The sequence below is a fragment of the Gopherus evgoodei genome, chromosome 8, assembly GCF_007399415.2.
Source record: "Gopherus evgoodei ecotype Sinaloan lineage chromosome 8, rGopEvg1_v1.p, whole genome shotgun sequence".
NCBI lineage: Eukaryota > Metazoa > Chordata > Testudines > Testudinidae > Gopherus > Gopherus evgoodei.
The window spans coordinates 82,941,830-82,964,352 of NC_044329.1; the positions used below are offsets into that span (position 1 = coordinate 82,941,830).

The following is a 22,523-nucleotide window of genomic DNA, read 5'->3' on the forward strand; positions in this document are numbered from 1 at the left end:
CCTTTATATCTCTTGTATCTGTCTCTTTCAGATGCCTATTCCTTAACCTCTGATGAATGCAGTGTATTCTGGGGTACAAAGCTCCACAGTGTGAAATTTGTGAATGGAATGTGGAGTTGATCATGCAAAAAAGCATAATGGGAAGTGGGGGAGCTTGGATTAGAGAGGGGTGTCTAGCATCTGGAGACAGCCTAGGTTGAGAAAGGCCAGTTTGATTTATTAGTAACTGTGATTTAAATAGAATTTTAAAAGTGTACTTAAATGTTGCTGCAAAGACTAGTCCAGGTGATGGGCTAAGGGCCAGGAAAACTTCATTTTTGAAAAGTCATTGTTGCGCTTTAGCTCTTACAGTGCCCATAAATAGCAGAATACCAGCAAGTGTTGGTTGGTGGTTTTTTACATTGAAAAATAGGTCCCAGGCCTTACTTTTGTGTGCTAAGCTTGAGGATGATGTGAGGCTTTTATGGGCAAGATATAACATGGACTCCCCAAATGAGAGGTTTTTATTAGAAAATTCTATGTGTAGTATATACATTATACACAGATGTGGTGTGATAGTCAGATGGGTTATCTGAGCCTAGACCCACTGAAAACTTTGGACCTTCATTACCCCTCCTGAACAGACATGGAGCCTGTCACATGACCTTCACCCAGGACTTTTTCTGTCTCTTGAGTCATCTTTAGTCATACTGAGATGTACCTTGAGCTATTGAATAAAGGCACCTGGGATCTAAGGAACTCTCTCCTTGCAGTGGCAGCACTCAACTCACTTTTCTCCCTCAGCCCTTAATCGTGCCTTGGTCGGACGGTCTCAGTACTGACACCTTAGTTAAGAGTGATACATTTCCCTCAGGAGCTTGATTTTAACCACTTTTAACTTTGTTAGAAAAATTCATCACATGGGACCTCTGCACAGAGGGGACTTAAAAAATAAAATGTGGAGTGTATCAGCCAAACTGAGTCTGAGATAGGGAACGTCAAGAAAATAAGTGAGTTTTCAGGATTTGAAACAAATTATTTTTGTTGTTCACCCATATCTCCAGAATGACTTGTTTTATACTGTTTTATCTGAGATGTATGTTAATTGTCAGAGAGGCGGAATTCCTAGGGCAACTTTTATTGAGCAGAAATACCACTGTGCTCTCCCATGTTGTTGTGGCATTTCCTCGACCCTAGCAAAACAAACAAACAAAGCTCTAAAAAATTTCTGAGCCATTTCCCCACTAATTATTTTGGCACCTTCAGTAGCAGGTTTCCTCTTTCTTGTAAATCCCTGAGAGAGACCTGAAAGCTACCTGTGTGCACATTAATCTCTCAAACGGGGCTGGGATCAGCATTTCCATTTAGTTATGTCAACATGGTTATTCGCTGGAGGAAGCATTAAACTGTAAGGCTCTCAGTGTTAATGTGCAGTATAATTGGTAAACGCTGAGTCGTGAGGGAAAAGTAAATGTTATTATGGCTGTCTTAACAGTTCATTGAATTTGTATTTTATGTTTTGAGAGACTTAAAACAGATTCTTATTATTTCTGGTACCTTTGATAAACTCTTTGGGTGAAATTCTGGCCCCTCCTTGAAGTCAATGAAAGTTTAGCCATTGACACCAGTGGGGACAGGATTTTATTCTTCAGGTTCTTCCATGCATCATAGATGAATAGCTGCTGACAATCATTGTGATGACCATTTCACCCACTGCCCAATTCTACAAGGACTGGCTTCAATGAGAGTTGAAAGTGCTCTGGACCTTGCAGGATCAGATATCCAGTGTTGAAACCTTTTAACTTCTAGTGCAGATGGCCTGGAAACATGTTTTGTCCCATTGCAGGAAGTATTATAGATCCATCGTTTCACCAGTTCTGTTGTTGACAATCACTGTCAGCAGTGTTTGTTTTCCAACCACAGATGGGTCAATTTAGCCATGTACTCCTGATGTTCTTTGCATGGAACTCTCATTGAAGTTAATGGATGTTGATCATATAAAAGTCAACTTTGACTCTCAAAAATGTCAGCCTTTTGGGCCATTGATCTGGAGAATTAATTGTTCCAGTTCCTTACTGCATGAACTTTATATACTGTACGTAGGGATACATCAGTAATGTGATGCTTAGGATTTCCTTTTATCCCAAACATCATATGATATTCTATGGCTGAAGAGTCATCGTCACAATGAGCTTGCTCTAATATGCATGTCCTGAATTACCTGGGAGCCTAGTGAAAAGTTAATGACTGAGACTGTCAAAGGAGTCTATGGGTGTTAGAGCAGCAAAGAGTCTAGTGGCACCTTATAGACTAATAGATGTATTGGAGCATGAGCTTTTGTGGGTGAATACCTATTTCATTGAATGCATGTAAGGTGCTCAATTCCCATTTAATCTCAGTGGGAAATTGACATTGATTCCCTTAGGTGCCTTTGAAAATCCCAGGCAATGATTTTAGATGGAACAGTGATCCTTGAGGATGATTCGCTGTACAATATTTCCGCAAAGTAATGAACATTGTTTGGTGTAGTTCTGAATAATCCTGGTCTTTCTCATTTTTATAGGGTATTCCAGGGCCACATGGGAATCCAGGTTTGCCAGGGCTGCCTGGTCAAAAGGTGAGCTAACTTAACCACGCTGCCATAAGCATTATTTGAACTTCCAGATGTCTAACTTTTTGGAAGTCCTAGAGTTTGCTTCCATTAATAGTAGTGATTAATTTTATTTGGTTTACAAATGGAGAGCACAGCTATAAACAGTTTTTAAAGGAATGTAACCAATAAAACTTAAACTAAGATCAAAAGAAAAATAGCCAGTTTCACAGGAGAAAATGATGCATGTGGAATGATGGCCTGGAGGCCTTTACTCATGTGAGTATTCCTTGCTTTCCAAAGGATTTTGATTGAAGTCAATACAACTACTTGGGTGAGTCAGAATTATTCTAGTGAGGCATTTGCAGGATTGGACATTTAATCCTGGCGGTAACCTTTTGCTTTGGTCAAAAAAATAATAAAAAAATAGGCCAAGTCACTCTCCATAAATACTTCTATTTGCTGTCAAGATTTCACCTGTCTGATGGCATTTAACCGCTCTAACTTTCAGAGTTTGTTGGTTAAATGATAGAATAAGAACTGTGGAACCTAGATTTGATATTGCAAATTTAAGAAAAAATATTCAGCCATAAACTCAGTTAATAACTTTCAAACCTGGGTTACAAAGGCCACTTAAATACCAGCAGGCAGATTTGTTCAGTTGCAAAATGCCTTCAATTCAAATTTAGTTTTAACAATTTGATAGATACGTTAGGAAAAAACATGATGCTTTAGTGTGACTCCTTATGGCAGGAATCTGACCTGTAGTGACAGGTGTTAAAAACTACTCTAGGCCATGAAAATATATCAAATAAAGCTTGTGATGTTTGACATTGTAAAACAAAGTGGCTTTGTGTTTGCTATGTGCCCTTTTGTTAGTATCTAATTTTATTACAACCATTAAACGTAGTGATTTCCATAACTTGGTTTTATGCAAACTGGGCAATAGAGAAGTGTAGACCGCTGTTACTTGAAATAACTGTAGCCAGCTACTCATAGGATTTATAATATATATTTCCTTTCGTTGAGTCATACCAAGATTCTGAGTGTTTATCTACTCTGTAGTTGAGTTCATGAGTTCTTGTGGCACCTTATGGACTAACAGACTTATTGGAGCATAAGCTTTCGTGGGTGAATACCCACTTCGTGCATCCGACGAAGTACATGCATCCCACGAAGTGGGTATTCACCCATGAAAGCTTATGCTCCAGTACGTCTGTTAGTCTATAAGGTGCCACAGGACTCTTTGCTGCTTTTAAAAAATCAAGTAATTAATAAAAATTAATGTATTTTCTAGGCTTAGCTATGAAAGCTACATTTTCTTTTGGTCACAATTTATTATTGTTAATACTGTATCATTATTTTATGCAGAGGGGGCTAGAGCTCCACAGAACTGCAGTTTTACTGTAAAATTACAGTATCATAATATTTTAATTAAATAGAAGTAAGCCAGATCATCACCAAGTGTAAACTGGAGAAGCTCCACTGAGGTCAATTGACCAATGCTGATATACACTAACTGAGACTGAAGACACTTGGGTTTAATCTTAGAACACACAAGATCAAATGTAATCATTTTCTGACAGTAACATCACAATGGGTTTTATTCTCCCCTCAAGGTACATGTGTATCTCCTATCTACATTGAAGAGTTACACATGTGCTTCAAGAATGGAATTTAATACATTTATAGCTTCCTAGATTGTCACTCATGGCTTTAAACTGAAGGTCAGGTTCTGTCCCTGTGTGTGTGCCAGCAGCTTCCATTGACATGTATATAGTTTAGGGTCCTTAGCATGTAACCTCAGATACTTGGTCTAGGGGTATAAGGTGGTCTCAAATCACCAAAGCATGCATGAGTTTTTGGCAATTTTCCTAGCTATCATAAAAAAAGAACGATTTCAAGAAAACGGAGTGTGTGGATTTTGGCACTGTTATAGCTGCATTGTAATGCTAAATAGATTAAATACTTATATATTTTATTTTACCTTCACAAGATGGTTTATAGTTCTTTGTTCCTGCTTCACAACTGAAAACCGTATATAATGATGACTGATTGTTTCTAAGTTAAAATGACAAAGAATTGTGTATGCTTTATTGGGGAAATGGCATTGGGCAAAATATAAAAGGGAACATATTTTAACTAGCTAAGAACCAGCTGCAGCCTTTTACAAATAACTTTTTTAGTTCAGTCTGTCTGAACTGTAAAAGGACACTGCTCTCTTGGCGATGGTGTTAGCAAGAGGAGGATCAGGGCCAACACATATCATTTCAAATGTATCATTTCCAATAATAGTTATCAACTTACACTTGTTCCTATTCACTCCATCACCCAAACTTATCACCTGATTAGTGCCTATTGAAGTCAAGGGGAGTTTTTCCACTGACTTGAAAAGGCAGAGAGTGAACAGGACTTGCGCTTGGGTCTCCATGCCAAAAGAAGCAAATATGAAGGATTTGGGGCTAGAAAAGGAGGGTGGAAAGATAATGGTGTGAAGAGATTTGATGGGAAAGAGAAATCAATAATAGTAAACATAAGTAAAGGGACAAAGGCTGGTCCCCCAGTCCTGAAATTCATTGTGCACTATCAGACTGATGCACCCACGCACAGCCATGCTGAAGGAATGGATCTCTGCAGGGAGGGGAACTGTCTTCTCACATGCAACAAAGTGCCGAATTGAGGCCAAAATCAGAAAGTTTAATGTATTGAAAAGAGAGGAGAAAAAACCCTGAAAGATCTTAAAGGAATGAGAGAATATTTATTTAAAAAAAAAAGACCTGGATAATTTACTGGTAGTTTAAAAAAAAATCAAATGTCCCCAGTTCTGGCTGGGGAGGAATTAGTAGCACCCAACTCCTTTTGAATGCCCTGAATCCTTTTCATTTTGGTTTTGAAAAGCTGGCAGTGTCAAACAGTGGATTTTTTTTAACAGTTGTCTCATTGCATATAATCTGGCTATATGCCAGAAAATCTATAGTCATCCTTCACCCTAAATAAATAGCTTTGTCTGAGACTAAAGTTTAATTTCAAGATCCAGTCTGTGCCTGCATTTGACAGGAACTTAAACATGCTGTTGTATCTGTCATGTCATTTCTTTCTTTAGGCCAGACTCTTTTGTGTAGAGTATTGACATTGTTCACCCACATGCCACTCCATACACCACTGTTTATTGACATAACACATCAATCCTTACTATACTTTAATGGCTACAGTGAAGTATGGAATTAAATGAATAGGAGAAGTTGAGCCAGTTTAGTGAGGAAGGAAATAGAAATATGTATACAAGCGATGATTGTACAGAGGCTTAGCTATTACACAAGGCAGTAATTATATGTAGTTTTTTTTGTTTTCATAAAGTTTGTTGCATGGACAATGAATTCATTTAGCTGTAATAGATTCTGTGGTGATGATGCAAAGGTAAAATTCAGTGAATCATTGGATTCACCACTGCATTGCACCTCCTGTAGTCAGTTAAACCTGTGCAAAATGGTCATAAAGTGAATGGAGGAATCTGATTTGAAGCATTTTATACCCACTTTGCATGAGAGTAAATAATTACACAAAGTGCAGGGCAGATCCGCATCACCCTGTCCTGTGATGAAACCTGCCCAGATGGGTTAAAGGGAGGGTTTGGACTCTGTGAGGTTTACATGGTGGGAAGGGTTAGGAGGCTGCAGATTTTAGGCACTGCAGTCCCTCTGAACCCTATACGTCTGTGGGATATACTGAGGAATGGCCTTCCCCTTCCACGCAGTGGCAGGAAACATCTTGGATGGATCCCCCTTCCCACCTGGCATCATGGCTCCTTAGAGCCTACCTTTATTTATATGGTTAACTAGTGTACTGATTTCTTCTGTCTTAAAGCTGTTAAAAATTAGCAAACTTCTATTTGGTAATTTTCTTGGCTTCACAACTTTGTTTTTTTATAGGTTAGTAGTAAGAAAATGGTGAAATAGAAGGGGTATGTGATTTGTCTGACAAGAGGAATTCCTGAGAGCTACCAACACAAGACTAATTGCAAAATCATTGTCTTATGAATTATTTTTAGAAGAACTCTGCTTACCGCAGGAATATCTATCTTCTGTTTGACACTGGCAAGTTTTCATCTCTGCTTGCAATATGGCCTTTCCGTTGTGCCACGCAAGCTTTGCTGTCATTAGAGAGATGCTAGTCTTTATCACAGTTAAAGCACTATTCCTCAATAACCCTGGGAAGGTAAGTACTGTGTATAGAGTCTGTCTCATCTTCAGTTGGAAGACTTGACACGCTTATAAACACAACTCAAGCATTCTCTGAGCAGTCATAACAAAGCAATACTAGAAAAAGATTTTGAAGAGAAAATAGGCCAGATCCTGAGGGGTAGTGCAGCTGGTTTCTGTCTCACCATGGGTGGACTTTGGCTGTAAGCCCAGTCTAAACAATTGAAGGAGGAGCACCACACAGCAAGGAATAGTCTTCACTGGTATATGGTACTTTTATGCCATACTCCCTCTTTCCTGCTAACGTAGCAGGGGAGAGTGGACATGGGCAGGATATCCCTGTGCCATAACAGTTCCAGGCTGTGTTTTCTGCTCTTTGTTGCTGTTACAGGCCAGTGTAAGTCACAACCCACCCTGAGGCTTAAATCCTGTTCTTTCAGAGCTCAAGTGCATGGCAGCATTAACACTTGGAAGCCTAATTGTTTTAGAATTAGGATTACCTCTCTCTCTTGCACACACACTCAGCCTGGGCACTTTTTGCAATTATCAGATACAAGTTCATTTTTCCAGAACCCAGTAGCTGAACAGTGGTTTGGCTGGTTTTCTTGATCAGAGAAGTATTTATTTTGGGCAGTTTTGTGTTAGTGAATGCAAAGAAATGTAGAGAGTCACGTGATGCCAGTGCTACAGAGCAAGGGCTTCTTGAAGAAGAGATGTAATTTGCAGTTGTTAACATAAACCCCATCTTGATTGGGACTTTTTTCTGACATAAGGGTCTGCCCAATTTGTAAATTGGCACAATGCCACCCTAACAGAAATGTAGGCCACACACACACACACATTACTTCAGTGGCTGAGGGCAGAATTCACTGCTGAGAATGCCTGAACAGCTGTCCATACTGTTTTTAGTTACTTATAAATAAAGGGCATGTGCCATCTTTAATCCAACTCTGATCTGGACTAGCTTTAGTCATAAAAAATAATTTCCTTGGCTATAGAAGATAAATTATTGGCGAGGCTGAACTAAGCTGAGTATGGAGCAATCCATTATTATATAGTTTTCAGCTTCAAGGCCAAAGGTTACCTCTGGTCTGTACATTTTCAATATGACGAGGTCAATGGAATGTAACCATGGGTACTGTGTGCATTTAGTATAATTAAAACCAGTGGCGATTACTTGTGCTGTATTTTAGCTTAAAATAATTGTTTTTAAGGATAAGATAAAGAAAGTACAAGTATGGTCTCAGTCTAAATATTTAAACTTTCCAAATGCCCAGCTTTGATACAAATGAAGCAATAAACTAAGATAATTGTGTAGAGAGGTTACCTGTAATAGGAATTATCTAGTCAATAGTGGTTCTCGATCCACCTGCTGGAGTTGTGGGTCCCCAACATTGGTGAGTCTGTCAGTAACAGAGAGCACTGCAGTGCCAGCCACCCAGAATCCCTGCTATATTGGAGGACTGAAGCTAGATTGCACAAACTAAAATAGTGGCCAGGGCTGGGCTAGCCAGGAGATCTGCTGAGTCAGTACTTCTCCCAGGGACCTCTGTTACTGAGGTTTCTATGAAATCTGCAACTCCAGAAGAAGTCAATCAGAGCTTCCGTCATTCAGGACTTCTGGAAAATTGGGTCTTAAGTGTGTCAGAGACATTGCTCTTTGTCCAGTTGATAATATATGACAGTGGCCAGCAATGCTGCTGTGTTTCCCCAAAATGTTTTGGGGACATCAAAAACATTCATATAAAGAGAGTTTTCAAATGGTTGGGGGAGTTGATGGTAAAGTGACTCACATTATAGGACACAACTGGGTTTTCATAAGAAATGAGTGTTAGATAAAAGGAAGCTCAGATACCTGGAGTCCTAACAGTTTCAACACAAAGGATGTCTTTGTGATTCAGCTGAAGAGCTCCAGTTAAACAACATCTGACTAAATGAGGTTGAGTTGAGAAGAATCAAATGTTAAGTGAGGCCACATTCAAGGTTAACTGGCCATGGAGTCAATGAACATAAGTTGTTGTCTTGGTGACAGAGGTGTGGAAGGCTGTGGAAAAGGAGAGATCAGTCTGGAGGAACTCCCTTTCCCTTGTGGAAACCATTTCTGGATGTAGAGGGCATGATTTGGTTATGTCATTCAAGTCAGCAGGGCCTGATACTATTTACCTCAGAGTACTGAAGGAATTAGCTGAAGAAATCTCGGAGCCACTGGCAATAATATGTGCAAACTCCTGAATGATAGGACAGGTCCTGGAAGTCTGCAGAAGGGCTAATGTAGTGCCCATCTATAAAAAGGGAGGGAAAGCCAGGGATCTATAGACCAGTCAGCCTGACCTTGATACCTGGGAAGCTATTAGAGCAATGTATAAAACATTCAGTTTGCGAATACCTGGAGGATGAAGGGATAATCACTAAAAGCAACATGGATTTATTGAGAGCAAATTATACCAAACCAGATTGATTTCCTTCTTTGACACGTTAACTGGTTTGGCTGATAGCAGGAATGTGGTGGCTATAATATATCTGGATTTCAGCAAGGCTTTTGACACAGTCCCACATGACATTCTGATAAGTAAGCTCAAGAAATGCAGACTCAGCAGAACTACCATTAAATGGATACATAATTGGTTAAACAACTGCAAACAAAGAGTAACTATTAATGGAATTATGTTAGATTGGAGGGAGGTCTTAAGTGGGGTTTCATAGGGATGTGTTCTGGGTCCATTGTTATTTAACATCTTTTTTAATGACTGGGATGTAGGACTAGAGAGCATACTAATCAAATCTGCAGATGATACAAAGTTAGGCAGGACTGCCAATACTTCAGAGGATAGAGATAAAATTCAAAGAGATCTTGATAAATTGGAGAACTGGGCTACTGACAACAAAATGAAATTCAACAAAGACAAATGTAAGGTGCTACACTTAAGGAAGAAAAACCAAATGCACAAACACCGAATGGGGGATAACTGGCTTGTTAGCAGCACTGCTAAGAAAGATTTGGGAGTTGTGGTGGATCACAACCTCAACATGAGTCAGCAATGTAATGCTGTTGCAAAAAAAGCAAATGCAATTTTAGGTTGCATTAACTCCTGCGTGTACCACTCTACTTAACACTGGTTAGGTCTCAGCAGGAGGATTGTGTCCAATTTTGGTCACTGATGTAAAGAAACTGGAAAGGATCCAGAGACGAGCAACAAAGATCATCAAAAGGGTGGAATGCAGGCCATATGCGCAAAGAATGAAGGAACTGAGTATGTTTAGTTTGGAAAAGAGATTAAAGGAGGACATGATAGCAGTCTTCAAATACTTGAAAGGCTGCCATAAAAAAAGATGGAGAAAAGTTGTTCTATCTTGCCATAGCAGGCAGGACAAGAGGCGATGGCTTCAAAGTACAGCATAGCAGATTTAGATTAAATCTCAGGAAAAGCTTCCTAAGTATAAGAACAGTTGGACAATGGAGCAGATGCCTCAGGAGGTTGTGGAACTCCTTCAGTGGAAGTTTTTAAAAGGAGTCTGGATAGCCATCTGCCTTGGTTGGTTTAGATATTACAAATCCTATACCTTGGCCAGGGATCCCATCTAACCCTACGATTCTATGACTTCTAGTCAGGAATGACTCATAACCTGCCAACTTGAACCTAGGACTGTTGGATTGCTCTCTCTTAGTTTCTCCATCCTTCAGGGCTCTGTGCTATTTTTAGGAAGTATTGGATGTATGAAAAAAAGATGGCAGAGGCTACTATTTCTGATAACATTTAGAGTAGGGGTCAGCAACCTTTCAGAAGTGCTGTGCCGAATCTTCATTTATTCATACTAATTTAAGGTTTCACATGCCAGTAATCCATTTTAACATTTTTAGAAGGTCTCTTTCCTTTCCTCTTTCTATAATATATAACTAAACGATTGTTGCATGTAAAGTAAATAAGTTTTTTTAAATGTTTAAGAAGATTTATTTAAAATTAAATTAAAATACAGAGCCCCCAGGATCAGTGGCCAGGACCCAGCAGTGTGAGTGCCACTGAAAATCAGCTTGCATGCTGCATTTGGCATACGGGCCATAGATTGCCTACCCCTGATTTAGAGAAAACATGGAACCATGAAGGACTGGTGGATTATTTTCAATTGACAATAACGTTCTTCTTTTAAACTCAGGCTAGAAAACTGTTAAGTTAGTGTGCTGTCTATTGTAAGCCTGGTCAATGGGAATGCTTCAGTCTCTTCTAATGCAGGCAGTTTACTACTTCTGAAGGTTAATTTATTACCTGGGAACAAAAAGCAATTGACTTCAAAAAGTTGTGACAAGCACGCAGACTTCTCAGACTCTCAGGGCAATAAAAACAGGTAGTGACACTTGAAAGAGATGGGAAAGTAAAGTGTAGCATGCTGCAGAAATTAATTATGTGGGAACACAACAAGCTATGAAATATGGCATATGAAAATAGCCATATGTTTTCCTTATGCGAGACAACATTTTTCTATTGCCAGAATATGTGAAAAGCCATATGTATATTTATGCAATTTATTCCCCCAGTAAAATGTCCTCTGCCTGCCACCTGAACATCATATTTCCCCTTTAAAAGTATCTACATTGTTTGTAAGGAATGTAACTCCAAATCTTGCATTTTTGAAGCAACAAATGAGCAACTTCACACTAGCCTTCAGAGAAAATTATTTCCATGTTGCATTATGGGGTAATTCTAGTGAGTTTTATGACAAACTTTGTTTTGGGGGGGAATATGCCATGAATGAAAAATTGCAACCGACTACATCTCAATAGCATCTTTCAAGGACACTAAATTAAAGGATAGGAACAAAGAACTGAACAGAAATAGAAATGACATCACAACTATATTGTTGTTCATGTTTGATATGGTTTGATACATCAGGCTTGCATAAATCAGCAAAGGACAAATAAAGTATTCAGTTATAGCTGAGGATGTAGGCACACTGATTTTTCTGTACTCTGACTGCATTTGCAATTAAACTCTGCCTTTTTAATAAATAATCCTCAGGTACATTACGAAGAAATGCAGGGAAATTCAAACTCATCGCCACATGTGCATTCAGATTATTGTATTATGCCATATAGTGTGACATGCATATTTTAATAGGAAAATTGACATAAGGAAACATTCCTGAAATAAGAAATATACTTTGTACAGCATTAGATCCTGCACACACACAATCAGTTTCTTCAACAGTGAAAATATTTGTGGCTAGCTATATAATTAATCATCTGTCCCTGTACCACACTGATTTCATTTCTCTACAATAGGGCCCTAAAGGAGATCCAGGATTCTCCCCAGGACAAGCAAAACGTGGAGAAAAGGTAACTGCTTCATAATTACAGAGAAATGTTAGCCACATTCTTTGTTGTTGAAGTTTGCTTATGTCAGTCATCTGTATTGTTGGGTTTGATTACCTTTTAAGTCTAGTACTATCTAAATTGCAATTTCTGTTTTCCCATTATTGTTTGTCTCACAATGACTGGTGTCTATATGGGTCGCTGGATTTTAGTGTTCTATGGTAAAGTAAGCCTCTGGCAACAGTTATGAACCAAAAAACAAATGTAAAATAACAACACTTAATGGTTCACCTGTAGTTAAATCTGAAATCAAATACAGAATTTAAAATTTAAGAAACAAAAATTAAAAAGTGAAACTCTGTTGGAAGAATTAAATTAAATTCGGTTTGTTAGGACTCAATACATATGGTACAGTTAAACTGTTGTCTTTGTTAACTCCTTAACATCAGCAACAAAATATAAGTATTGAAACCTTATAACATCTTATATTGGTACACAAAGCTCAGAGTGACAATGGTTAAAGGTTTCAGAGTAGCAGCTGTGTTAGTTTGTATCTGCAAAAAGAACAGGAGTACTTGTGGCACCTTAGAGACTAGCACATTTATTTGAGCATAAGCTTTTGTGGGCTACAGCCCACTTCATCGGATGCACAGAATGGAACTTATGGTAAGGAGATATATATACACATACAGAGAACTTGAAAAGGTGGGAGTTGCCCTATCAACTCTAAGAGGCTAATTAATTAAGCTGAGCAGTTATCAGCAAGAGAAAAAAATCTTTGTGGTGATAACTCAAGATGACCCATTTCAGATAGTTTGACAAGAAGGTGTGAGGATACTTAACATGGGGAAATAGATGCAGTGTGTGGAATGGCTCAGCCATTCCCAGTCTTTATTCAAGCCTAGATTGATGGTATCTAGTTTGCATATTAATTCAAGTTCAGCAGTTTCTCATTGGAGTCTGTTTTTGAAACTTTTCTGTTGTAAGATTGCCACTTTTAAATCTGTTACTGCGTGACCAGAGAGGTTGAAGTGTTCTCCTACTGGTTTTTGAATGTTATGGTTCCTGATGTCAGATTTGTGTCCATTTATTCTTTTGCATGGAGACTGTCTGGTTTGGCCAAGATGGTTAAAAGAATACCTCCAACTTAAAAATCACATCTCAACCTTAACTTATTTTACCTTCTGTTCTTGCAAGGGATACTTCATATTAGCATAACTGAAACTTTAGAAATAAGCCTTTGTGACCAGAATCCCAGGGGAGCCAGCTGAGGTCACTCAGCTAGGATGAACTGCAAAGAATGAGGTAGACAATCTGCAAAGCTGGTGGACATTCCAATACTTAAACTTAGCAAGCCAGCACAAAACCTTCTGTAATACCTTACTACTTACCCAGAAGTCAACAACACAATTCCTTTAAAGTCAGGGGCAGCTCCAGGCACCAGCCCAGCAAGCACGTGCCTGGGGCAGCAAGCCGCGGGGGGCGGCCTGCCAGTCACTGTAAGGGCGGCAAAGAGGTGGCTTTCAGCAGCATGCCTGTGGGAGGTCAGCCGGTCCCGCAGCTTCGGCGGCAATTTGGCAGCGAGGACGCTGATGGCGCGGCACCGGCGGACCTCCTGCAGGCATGCCACCAAATCCACATGACCAGCGGACCACCCATAGGCACGCCGCTGAAATCCATCTGACTGCCATGCTTGGGGTGGCAAAAAACATAGAGCTGCCCCTGCTTAAAGTAACCCAGCCTCAGGCTTCCACCTAGACAGTCAAGTCAGATCTGATGAGGATTAGTGAAAATCTTATTCATCATATAAATTCTACCAATCCCAAAGGATCGGACATATTACCTCCCAGGTTAATGAATATTCCAGATTTTACCCAAAAACACACTTACCGCCAATTCTTATTAACTAAACTAATTTTTTTTAAAAAGAAAAGAGAGTGAGTATAGGTGAAAAGATCAGTTCACATAAAGACATGAGTTCGATTCTTGAGGTTCAGATTCATAGCAGAGATGGTGAGCTTTGTAGCTGCAAAGAGTTCTTTTCAAAATAGTTAATAGATTATAGTCCGATGTTTGTATTCAGGGCAGTCCAATCAAAACTGGTATCTCAGTCCTTGTGGCTTCAGCTTCCACTGCACGAAGTCTCAAGCAGATCTGAGATGTCAGGATCCAAGCCATTTTTTATACAGTTTCAGGCCTTCTTTGACAGCTCAGAGTCCCTTGGCAAACAATAAACACATATCTCCTAAGCATTGCCGGTAATTATTCATACTGATCAACATAAGGCAATTGCCTATTTTTCCACCATTCACAGATTATTTGCTATACATTTCAGAGAGATATGAATACAGTGATATCCCATGTTTACTGTTCATTTAAATATTCTTTTGATCTCTGAATTAACAGAATGCAGCATAGACAGGGACTGTTTGATTACATTGTTGACCACTACCAATGTGTATGTAAATACACAAAACCACAAACATTATCTCCCCATGTGTTTTTAGGGAATGAATTTGAGTAATTTATCCTACAGGATGCTTAACCCTTTCTGGTCATACATCACAGCCTTTTCCCTGTTTTTCAAAATTTGAAAGCCCTCTGTTTATCCGTTTCCCTCCTTCCCATGTCTAGCCTTGATTCCATAGACACTTTAGCACATGCTTAACTTAAAGCACATAAGTTAAGCTCATTTAATTCTGTGGGATTCCTCATGTATTTAAAGCCAAGCACATGTGTAAATCTTTGTAGTATTAGGGGATACTCACAGTGTCACTGTCTTCTCTCCAAAAAAAAATGCTAAAACATTGAGTACTTGAAAATAAAGAACCTGATTCTGATCTCACTTACACTGGTGTAAATCGGAAGTGACTTTTTAAAAATCAGTAGTTATCCTTGTGTACGGCAGGTGTAAGTGAAAGAAGAATCAGATCCAGAGCAAATCTCTGCTTTGAAAAAAGCCTGTAAAAATGACACCTTCTGAGTCAGCAGATCTGCTTCCTGTGCTTATTCCGGATCTTATCTGCTGATTTTAGTGATTAAAAAATAAGCTTCCCCCCCACCCCCCTTTCTAACCCTCTTGACCCAACACAATTTTGAGAGAATGGTCAGATTTCTATTTCAGTTCACACATCATAAACATAATTGTTATCTAAGGGCTTGTCTACATCAGAAAGTTGCAGCGCTGGTGAGGGAGTTACAGCGCTGCAACTTTGAAGGTGTACACATCTGCAGGGCATCACCAGCGCTGCAACTCCCTGTTTGCAGCGCTGGCCGTACTCCCGTTTTGTCTCGGGTGTAGAGGATCCAGTGCTGGTGATCCAGCGCTGGTAATCCAATGTAGACACTTACCAGCGCTTTTCTTGACCTCCGTGGAAGGAGGAAGCCTCTGGTAATCAAGCTGGTCTCCTTTCCCGGTTTGCTCTCTCGTTCCCGGAACCCCGAGCAAGCAGGTCTCCTTCTCTGCGGTTTGCTGGGTGGCTCCGGGAACGCGAGAGCAAACCGCGGCGAAACTGGTCTCCTTCCCCGGTTTGCTCTCTCGTTCCCGGAACCCCAAGCAAGCAGGTCTCCTTCCCTGCGGTTTGCTGGGTGGCTCCGGGAACGCGAGAGCAAACGGCGGCGAAGCTGGTCTCCTTCCCCGGTTTGCTCTCTCGTTCCCGGAACCCCGAGCAAGCAGGTCTCCTTCCCTGCGGTTTGCAGGGTGGCTCTGGGAACGCGAGAGCAAATGGCGGCGAAGCTGGTCTCCTTCCCCGGTTTGCTCTCTCGTTCCCGGAACCCCGAGCAAGCAGGTCTCCTTCCCTGCGGTTTGCTGGGTGGCTCCGGGAACGCGAGAGCAAACGGCGGCGAACCTGGTCTCCTTCCCCGGTTTGCTCTCTCGTTCCCGGAACCCCGAGCAAGCAGGTCTCCTTCCCTGCGGTTTGCTGGGTGGCTCCGGGAACGCGAGAGCAAACCGCGGCGAAGCTGGTCTCCTTCCCCGGTTTGCTCTCTCGTTCCCGGAACCCCGAGCAAGCAGGTCTCCTTCCCTGCGGTTTGCTGGGTGGCTCCGGGAACGCGAGAGCAAATGGCGGCGAAGCTGGTCTCCTTCCCCGGTTTGCTCTCTCGTTCCCGGAACCCCGAGCAAGCAGGTCTCCTTCCCTGCGGTTTGCTGGGTGGCTCCGGGAACGCGAGAGCAAACCGTGGTGAAGCTGGTCTCCTTCCCCGGTTTGCTCTCTCGTTCCCGGAACCCCGAGCAAGCAGGTCTCCTTCCCTGCGGTTTGCTGGGTGGCTCCGGGAACGCGAGAGCAAACCGCGACGAAGCTGGTCTCCTTCCCCGGTTTGCTCTCTCGTTCCCGGAACCCCGAGCAAGCAGGTCTCCTTCCCTGCGGTTTGCTGGGTGGCTCCGGGAACGCGAGAGCAAACCGCGGCGAAGCTGGTCTCCTTCCCCGGTTTGCTCTCTCGTTCCCGGAACCCCGAGCAAGCAGGTCTCCTTCCCTGCGGTTTGCTGGGTGGCTCCGGGAACGCGAGAGCAAACCGCGGCGAAGCTGGTCGCCTTTCCCGGTTTGCTCTCGCGTTCCCGGAACCCTCCTTGAAGCCGCCCAACAGCGCTGCAGTGTGGCCACATCTAACACCACTTGCAGCGCTGGTTGCTGTAAGTGTGGCCACTCTGCAGCGCTGGCCCTATACAGCTGTACTAATACAGCTGTAACAACCAGCGCTGCAAAATTTTAGATGTAGACATGGCCTAAGTTGCAACTGGCTTGCACAGGTGTGGCTAAGAGCAGAGTTTGGCCCAAAGAATCTTGATGACTTTGGTGATGAGGCCCAAGCCAGAAAGAATGCAGACTAGAATCAACAAGTCAAGTTGAACCTGAAAGACTGTTAAAAAAACATGTTTTTATTAGCAAATGGAACAAACTAGTTCAAGAAGTAACCAAGAGACAATGACAGATTTAATAACATTTACATTTAGAAAATATTTGGAATGCTTTCCAAATATAAATACTTTCCAAATTTCTAAATGTATATGTCATTAAATCTGTTTGAAAACAGTAAACTGGCAATTTTTTTTTCATTCAGAACAATGGGCCAAAGTCAGAGGTATTGTAGGCTGTGTAGATTAAGACTCACTTCGACTGTGCTGTAGCTATGACGATGTAACCCCAAAGTGCAGTTGCAGCCTACAGTGACAAAAGGGGGGTTTCCATCACTACTGGAACACCTCCCTGAGCAATAGTAGGTAAATTGATGGAAGTATTCTTCCATCAACCTAGAAGCTTCTATACCAGCGCTCAGGGGCTTGGATTTTTCACACTCTGGAATGCCATTGCTATGTTGACATACATTTTATATGTAGACCAGGCCTACATTTGTGTAACATGCAAGTGGAAGGACCAAATGGAGTTATACACATTTCACCAAATGAATTGATCTCTAAACAGACTTAGTCTCATTTCTGAATTTAGCCTTGCCTTTGATAGGCAGCTCTTTACAATGAAACTCTAAATATACATTATGAAATAAGCATGCTAATTAAACTCTCCATATGAGCACATTGGTTTTAAAGTATTAACCATAACTAGTAGGTGTGCAATTCAAAAGTAAACTGTAATCATAAACCTCTAAGCCATAGCTTCCATGAAGAATGACTCTGTATTTTTATATTGAAAATTATTTTGGAAAGACAAAATAACCAACTCATTTAACTATAGGAGTTTACTTCTGGAATCCACTGTAAGGTGAAGTGGAGGACAGAATCTATGATTTTTTAGCATTAAGAGGGTTCTTAATGAATATAGCTGAATAGGACTGAAAGATCCTTTGTGAGTATTTCTGAAATGGGACTTCTGCTGTCTTAGCTTCCCAAGATTACATAACAGTGACAGCATTTTTCCCCTTAAAAAACCTTTTGGTTTCGTTCGCTACTTGCAGTTTATATGGAAACTAAATGTGGCAGTCATTTTTTTTCCAGAGCAAGAAACATGTAACTTTGGGGAAATTGATCTGATATGAACAAACTGAAAGTTAAGAAATAATTTAAAACTACTCACTTGGAGTGAAATTCACCTCTGGGCAAATGCCAACACAAGACCTGTGTAACCACTTCAGTCCTATTTAAGCTGGCTAAAATGTAGATATTCTGAGATCCTGAAATAAATGTTGTTGTTCTGTCTATTCCATTTTAAATGTCCAGGGATATAGAGAATGTACTGCTTACCAGGTGTTTATAGTCTTTTCAAATATTAAAATAAAATGAAATGATTCTACCTTACTGTGTTGTACAGGGTGACCCAGGTCCAAGAGGCTTACTAGGCCCTCCTGGTATCAAAGGTCAGAAGGTAAGATTTTCTTTTAATTTTTATATTCAGCTCTTGAGTGTAAGACCATGGGAAATCAGTGGGGGTCTGCATAATTGGGGCCTCCAAGTTTGAGATGCATAGTCTGTCTTTGGAAATTCCTTATCTCAGCTATCAAAACCTAACATGCACGACTGAATCTGAGCCGCGGATCATATACTGCATGTGCCTCTTTTTCAGGATGGGCCCAATCTGGAAAATAACAGATTCTCCCAAGCTATGCAAGTTTCAGAGCTCCATAGCAAGCCAATCTGCGTAGGAAAAAGGTCAACCTATCCCACAACAAGCCCCCTCATCCTCTTCCCATTGTCCCTCACCTACTTCAAAAGTTCCATCTTTAATATCAGGAAGTGGATGGGAAGTCAGTAGGCAGTGTTCCCTGTTAGCCAGTAGTGAAAACATAGCTGAAATGCACCTCCAGGTCAGCCTGTTCACCCTTCCATGTAAGCAATACTTCTAGGTTCAGTTCACACTCTCCTGTTGGCGAAAGAAGATGGTACATGCTGAAATCTTCCCTTCCACTGCTTGTCTGATCTAGGTAGGGTCATTCTGATCTAGGTAGGGCCAGTACGAAACCTGTCCAAACTCAGGAGCCTTGATCTAAGTGAGGCTATAGCACATGTACTGCCAGTGTCCATACTATATAAGACTTTGGTCCCTATGTGGTCCATCCAGACCCTTTCCTGAGTACTAAATTAATTTAAAATGTAGTGAGCAAAATGTAAATTTAAAGTTTTTTATGGTCACTCCCAAATGGTGTGCTACTCCATAAAGCTTGCTATGTTTCTGCTCTGGTATTGTGAGCTCTTTCAAGCTTCAATAAATATACTCCTGCCTGGAAAATACTGATATTTTAAATGAATGAATCCCACTTTATTCTGTTTCAGGACTGCCCACTTCTTTTCTATTCATTAATTCATTCACTGAATCATGTGTTAATTCATTCAGTGTTAGTGGTGGAGCTCAATCTTTCAGCATCACAAAATTGGATGTTTTTCAACAATGTGTGTCAGAGCAGTTAAACGCTTGCCTTGAAGCCAAGTGAAATAAGTTTAGATTTTGAAAGCTACCTAATAGTCACTTAATTATTTCTTCACTAGAAGAAATGTCAAAGCACTGTAAGAAATAAAAACCCCATACTCCACTTAGGAAACTACCCAGGCCTTAACAGTCCATTAACGTGGGACAGCATGAGGCAGACAAAGACGTATTCAAGAAAGGGGACAAAAGGGATGCCAAGATTGTAGGAGTGGAGCGAGTGATACAGAGAGTACATAGACATAAAGCTGGAGAAGAAGGGTGGAATAAATTTATAAATTATTTTGAAAACCACCAAAATATTGTTTAATTGGGTTCAGTAATGGATAGGAAGTCAGAGGACTTGTCTATATAGGGCCATTCAGAGAAGATTAATATGAATTAATTAAAGATGTGAATTTAAAGTGGATTAGTTAAAATTCATTACCGGGGTGAAAGTAACTTACAGGACTTACTGGTACTGCCGGAGTCCTGAGGAGGTGTGGCCTCATCTGGAAGAGGCGTGACCTCTCAAGATTTAAAGGCCCTGGGGCACCAGCTGTGGCTGGGAGCCCCTGGGCCTTTAAATCAATCAGAGGCTCCCAGCTGAAGAGGTGGTTGGGAGCCCCCTGGGGCTCCAGGGCAAATTAAAGGGCCTGGGGCTCCAGCCACTTGGGGGAACTCCAAGCTTTGCGGGGCTGGAGCAGGGATTTAAAGGGCCCAGAGCTCCTGCCATTGAGGGGAGCCCTGAGCCCTTTAAATCCTGGCCCCAGCCCAGCCGCCAGAGCAGTGTCTGGGATTCAAAGGGCTCTGGGCTTCCCGCAGTCACGGGGAGCTCTGAGCCCTTTAAATCCTGGCCCCAACCCAGCCGCTGGAGTTGCCACCTGGATTTAAAGGGCTCTGGGCTGCCTGCAGCAGCGGGGAGCTCTGAGCCCTTTAAATCCCAGCCGCGGACGGGATTCAAAGAGCTCTGGGCTGCCTGCAGTGGTGGGGCGCTCTGAGCCCTTTAAATCCCAGCTGTGGCCAGGATTCAAAGGGCTCTGGGCTGCCCGCAGCTGCGGGCAGCCCAGAGCCCTTTCAATCCCCATCATGGAAGCCGGTGCGGTCCAGCACAGCGTACTGGCTCTTGCCGGTACGCCGTACTGGACTGGACCGGCTTACTTTCGCCTCTGCATTAAACCCCTGTATGGACACTCTCATTCAGAATTAAAGTGGCCTAAATTTGATTTGGTTTAATTCACTTCTCTTGTGTTGACCAAAAGCATAAATTTACTCTTTGTAACCCAAAAAAGGAAGAAGTTACAAAATTAGTGTAAAAGCTCCTAGGAAATGTATTTCACTTGTCCACAAACCTTCTGGGATTTAACAATATTAATCTAATTTTAAAGGCCTGACTAAAATTTTCATTTCTTATGTGGGAAAATTCCTTCCAGCAGCATCTGTTCTTATCCAAGTCGGAGATTTATCTGGTAGCCTGCTTGTTATCACCAATTGTCACCAGCAGAGCTGTGGCATCTTCTGAGTCCAGAACATATACTGCTTTACTATATTGTCAGGTTCACAGTTTTGCTTGTAAAAGCAAAGCAGTTTCTACTTAAATTGCAATAAAATCATGTTAGGCTATGTCTGCAATACAAGCTAGGGGTGATGGGGTTCATTTGATCATTGGCACTTTTACTCTTTGTTTCCATTTCATATAGAGAGTAGACACTAACTGGAACCACATTTCAGAAAACTCCAGTCTGAACTAATCTTGTAAAATCACTGAGTCCATGAATTATTTTATATTTGATGTTTAATGGACCTAAGTCCAAGCTTTTCAGTTTTAAGATGCTTGATCTTTCCATATCATTACCAGATATACCTTAGACAATGAATGTAGTTTCAGACTTCAGTTGAGTTCGTAGCTTGTTTTCATTTTGGAAAGTCATTTCAGAGGTGTGTGTGAAAATTGTGCAATAAACCAGGGAAAACAGGGAAATCCTTGGGGGTGGAAAAAAACAAACATTCTCTTTTGTTACTTTACATTTGATTTTGTCAAATCCTGTTGGGGAACTGCTGAAGTGTGTATAAATGAGTAACATAATTCTTTTATCACCTAACTATAAAGAAGACAAAAAAATCCATAAATTCATTGCTTCCTAAATCCTGTTTGATTTTGGCAGCTGGCTCTGATTTTTATCTTTCTGTAGATTATCTGCAGTAAAATGATCAGCATTTAAACTGTAACATAAGTTTTCATATGGACTAGCTCTTGCACTATTTCAGGTCTCTCAGGTAGAATAATACCAATTTATTTATGCCCATTTCTTGGTAACTGTACTTTTCCCATTGACCTTAGTTGTTTTCCTGAAGGATTCATAGGCTGACACTTTCAAAGCAGCACTGGGGATTTGAAGAGTCATTGTCCCTTAATTTTAATGGTGGAATTGAATATTTCATTGATAACATGCTGGCTGCATAGTGCCTACTACTGCCCTCTCCTGGGCATAATTAGACCTGCTCAAAGTTGTGGATAAAATAATAAGATTTTTTTCATCAAAATTTGCCTGATTTGGAACTTTTGTGAAATTTTGTGCAGTACTTATGCAATGGTGTCCACTGTTACAATGATTGTGAAAATTTTGCGGTCTATATTCATATTACATTTTTATGTTTTGAATGGATATGGTTTGTGTTTAGTCATGTGCTGCATGCTCTTGGTTCTGGTTTCCTGAATGTCTGAATTTAGCACAGATGGGGAAAAGGTTAGTAGAAACAATAGACTGCATTAGTAGAGTTTCCTTGAAGGATCTCTTTAAAAAATGCTGCACTATTCTATGGTAATCCTGTAGCCATTGACTTCATATTTCTACTGCCTGCAACATGTTTATTATGCAGGGCCAATTTTTGCCCAATTACACCTGTGCAAATCCAGAGTAACTCTAATGAAGTCAGTATGGTTACTCCAAATTTATACCTGTGTGAACAAGAACAGAGTGTTGTTTCATTGTCAGTCCTCTGAGGTCTGGTATATTTGTTTGAAGCATCCATACAAAAAAGAAGAGCAGTACAGTAAATATCTGTGGGAAATTTCTATGGTAGAGAGTGGCTGAGTTTAT

General features: G+C 40.9%; 1 protein-coding gene across 1 annotated transcript in view; it reads left to right on the forward strand.

Moving 5' to 3' along the window:
- The window catches only part of COL24A1 (collagen type XXIV alpha 1 chain), a 253,533-nt gene that overhangs the window by 54,874 nt on the left and 176,136 nt on the right, over positions 1 to 22,523 (forward strand). The window contains exons 5-7 of the mRNA XM_030572150.1: positions 2,543 to 2,596; positions 12,044 to 12,097; positions 18,334 to 18,387. Of these exons, the coding sequence (XP_030428010.1) occupies positions 2,543 to 2,596; positions 12,044 to 12,097; positions 18,334 to 18,387 (162 nt within the window). The remainder of the gene's footprint in view (positions 1 to 2,542; positions 2,597 to 12,043; positions 12,098 to 18,333; positions 18,388 to 22,523) is intronic.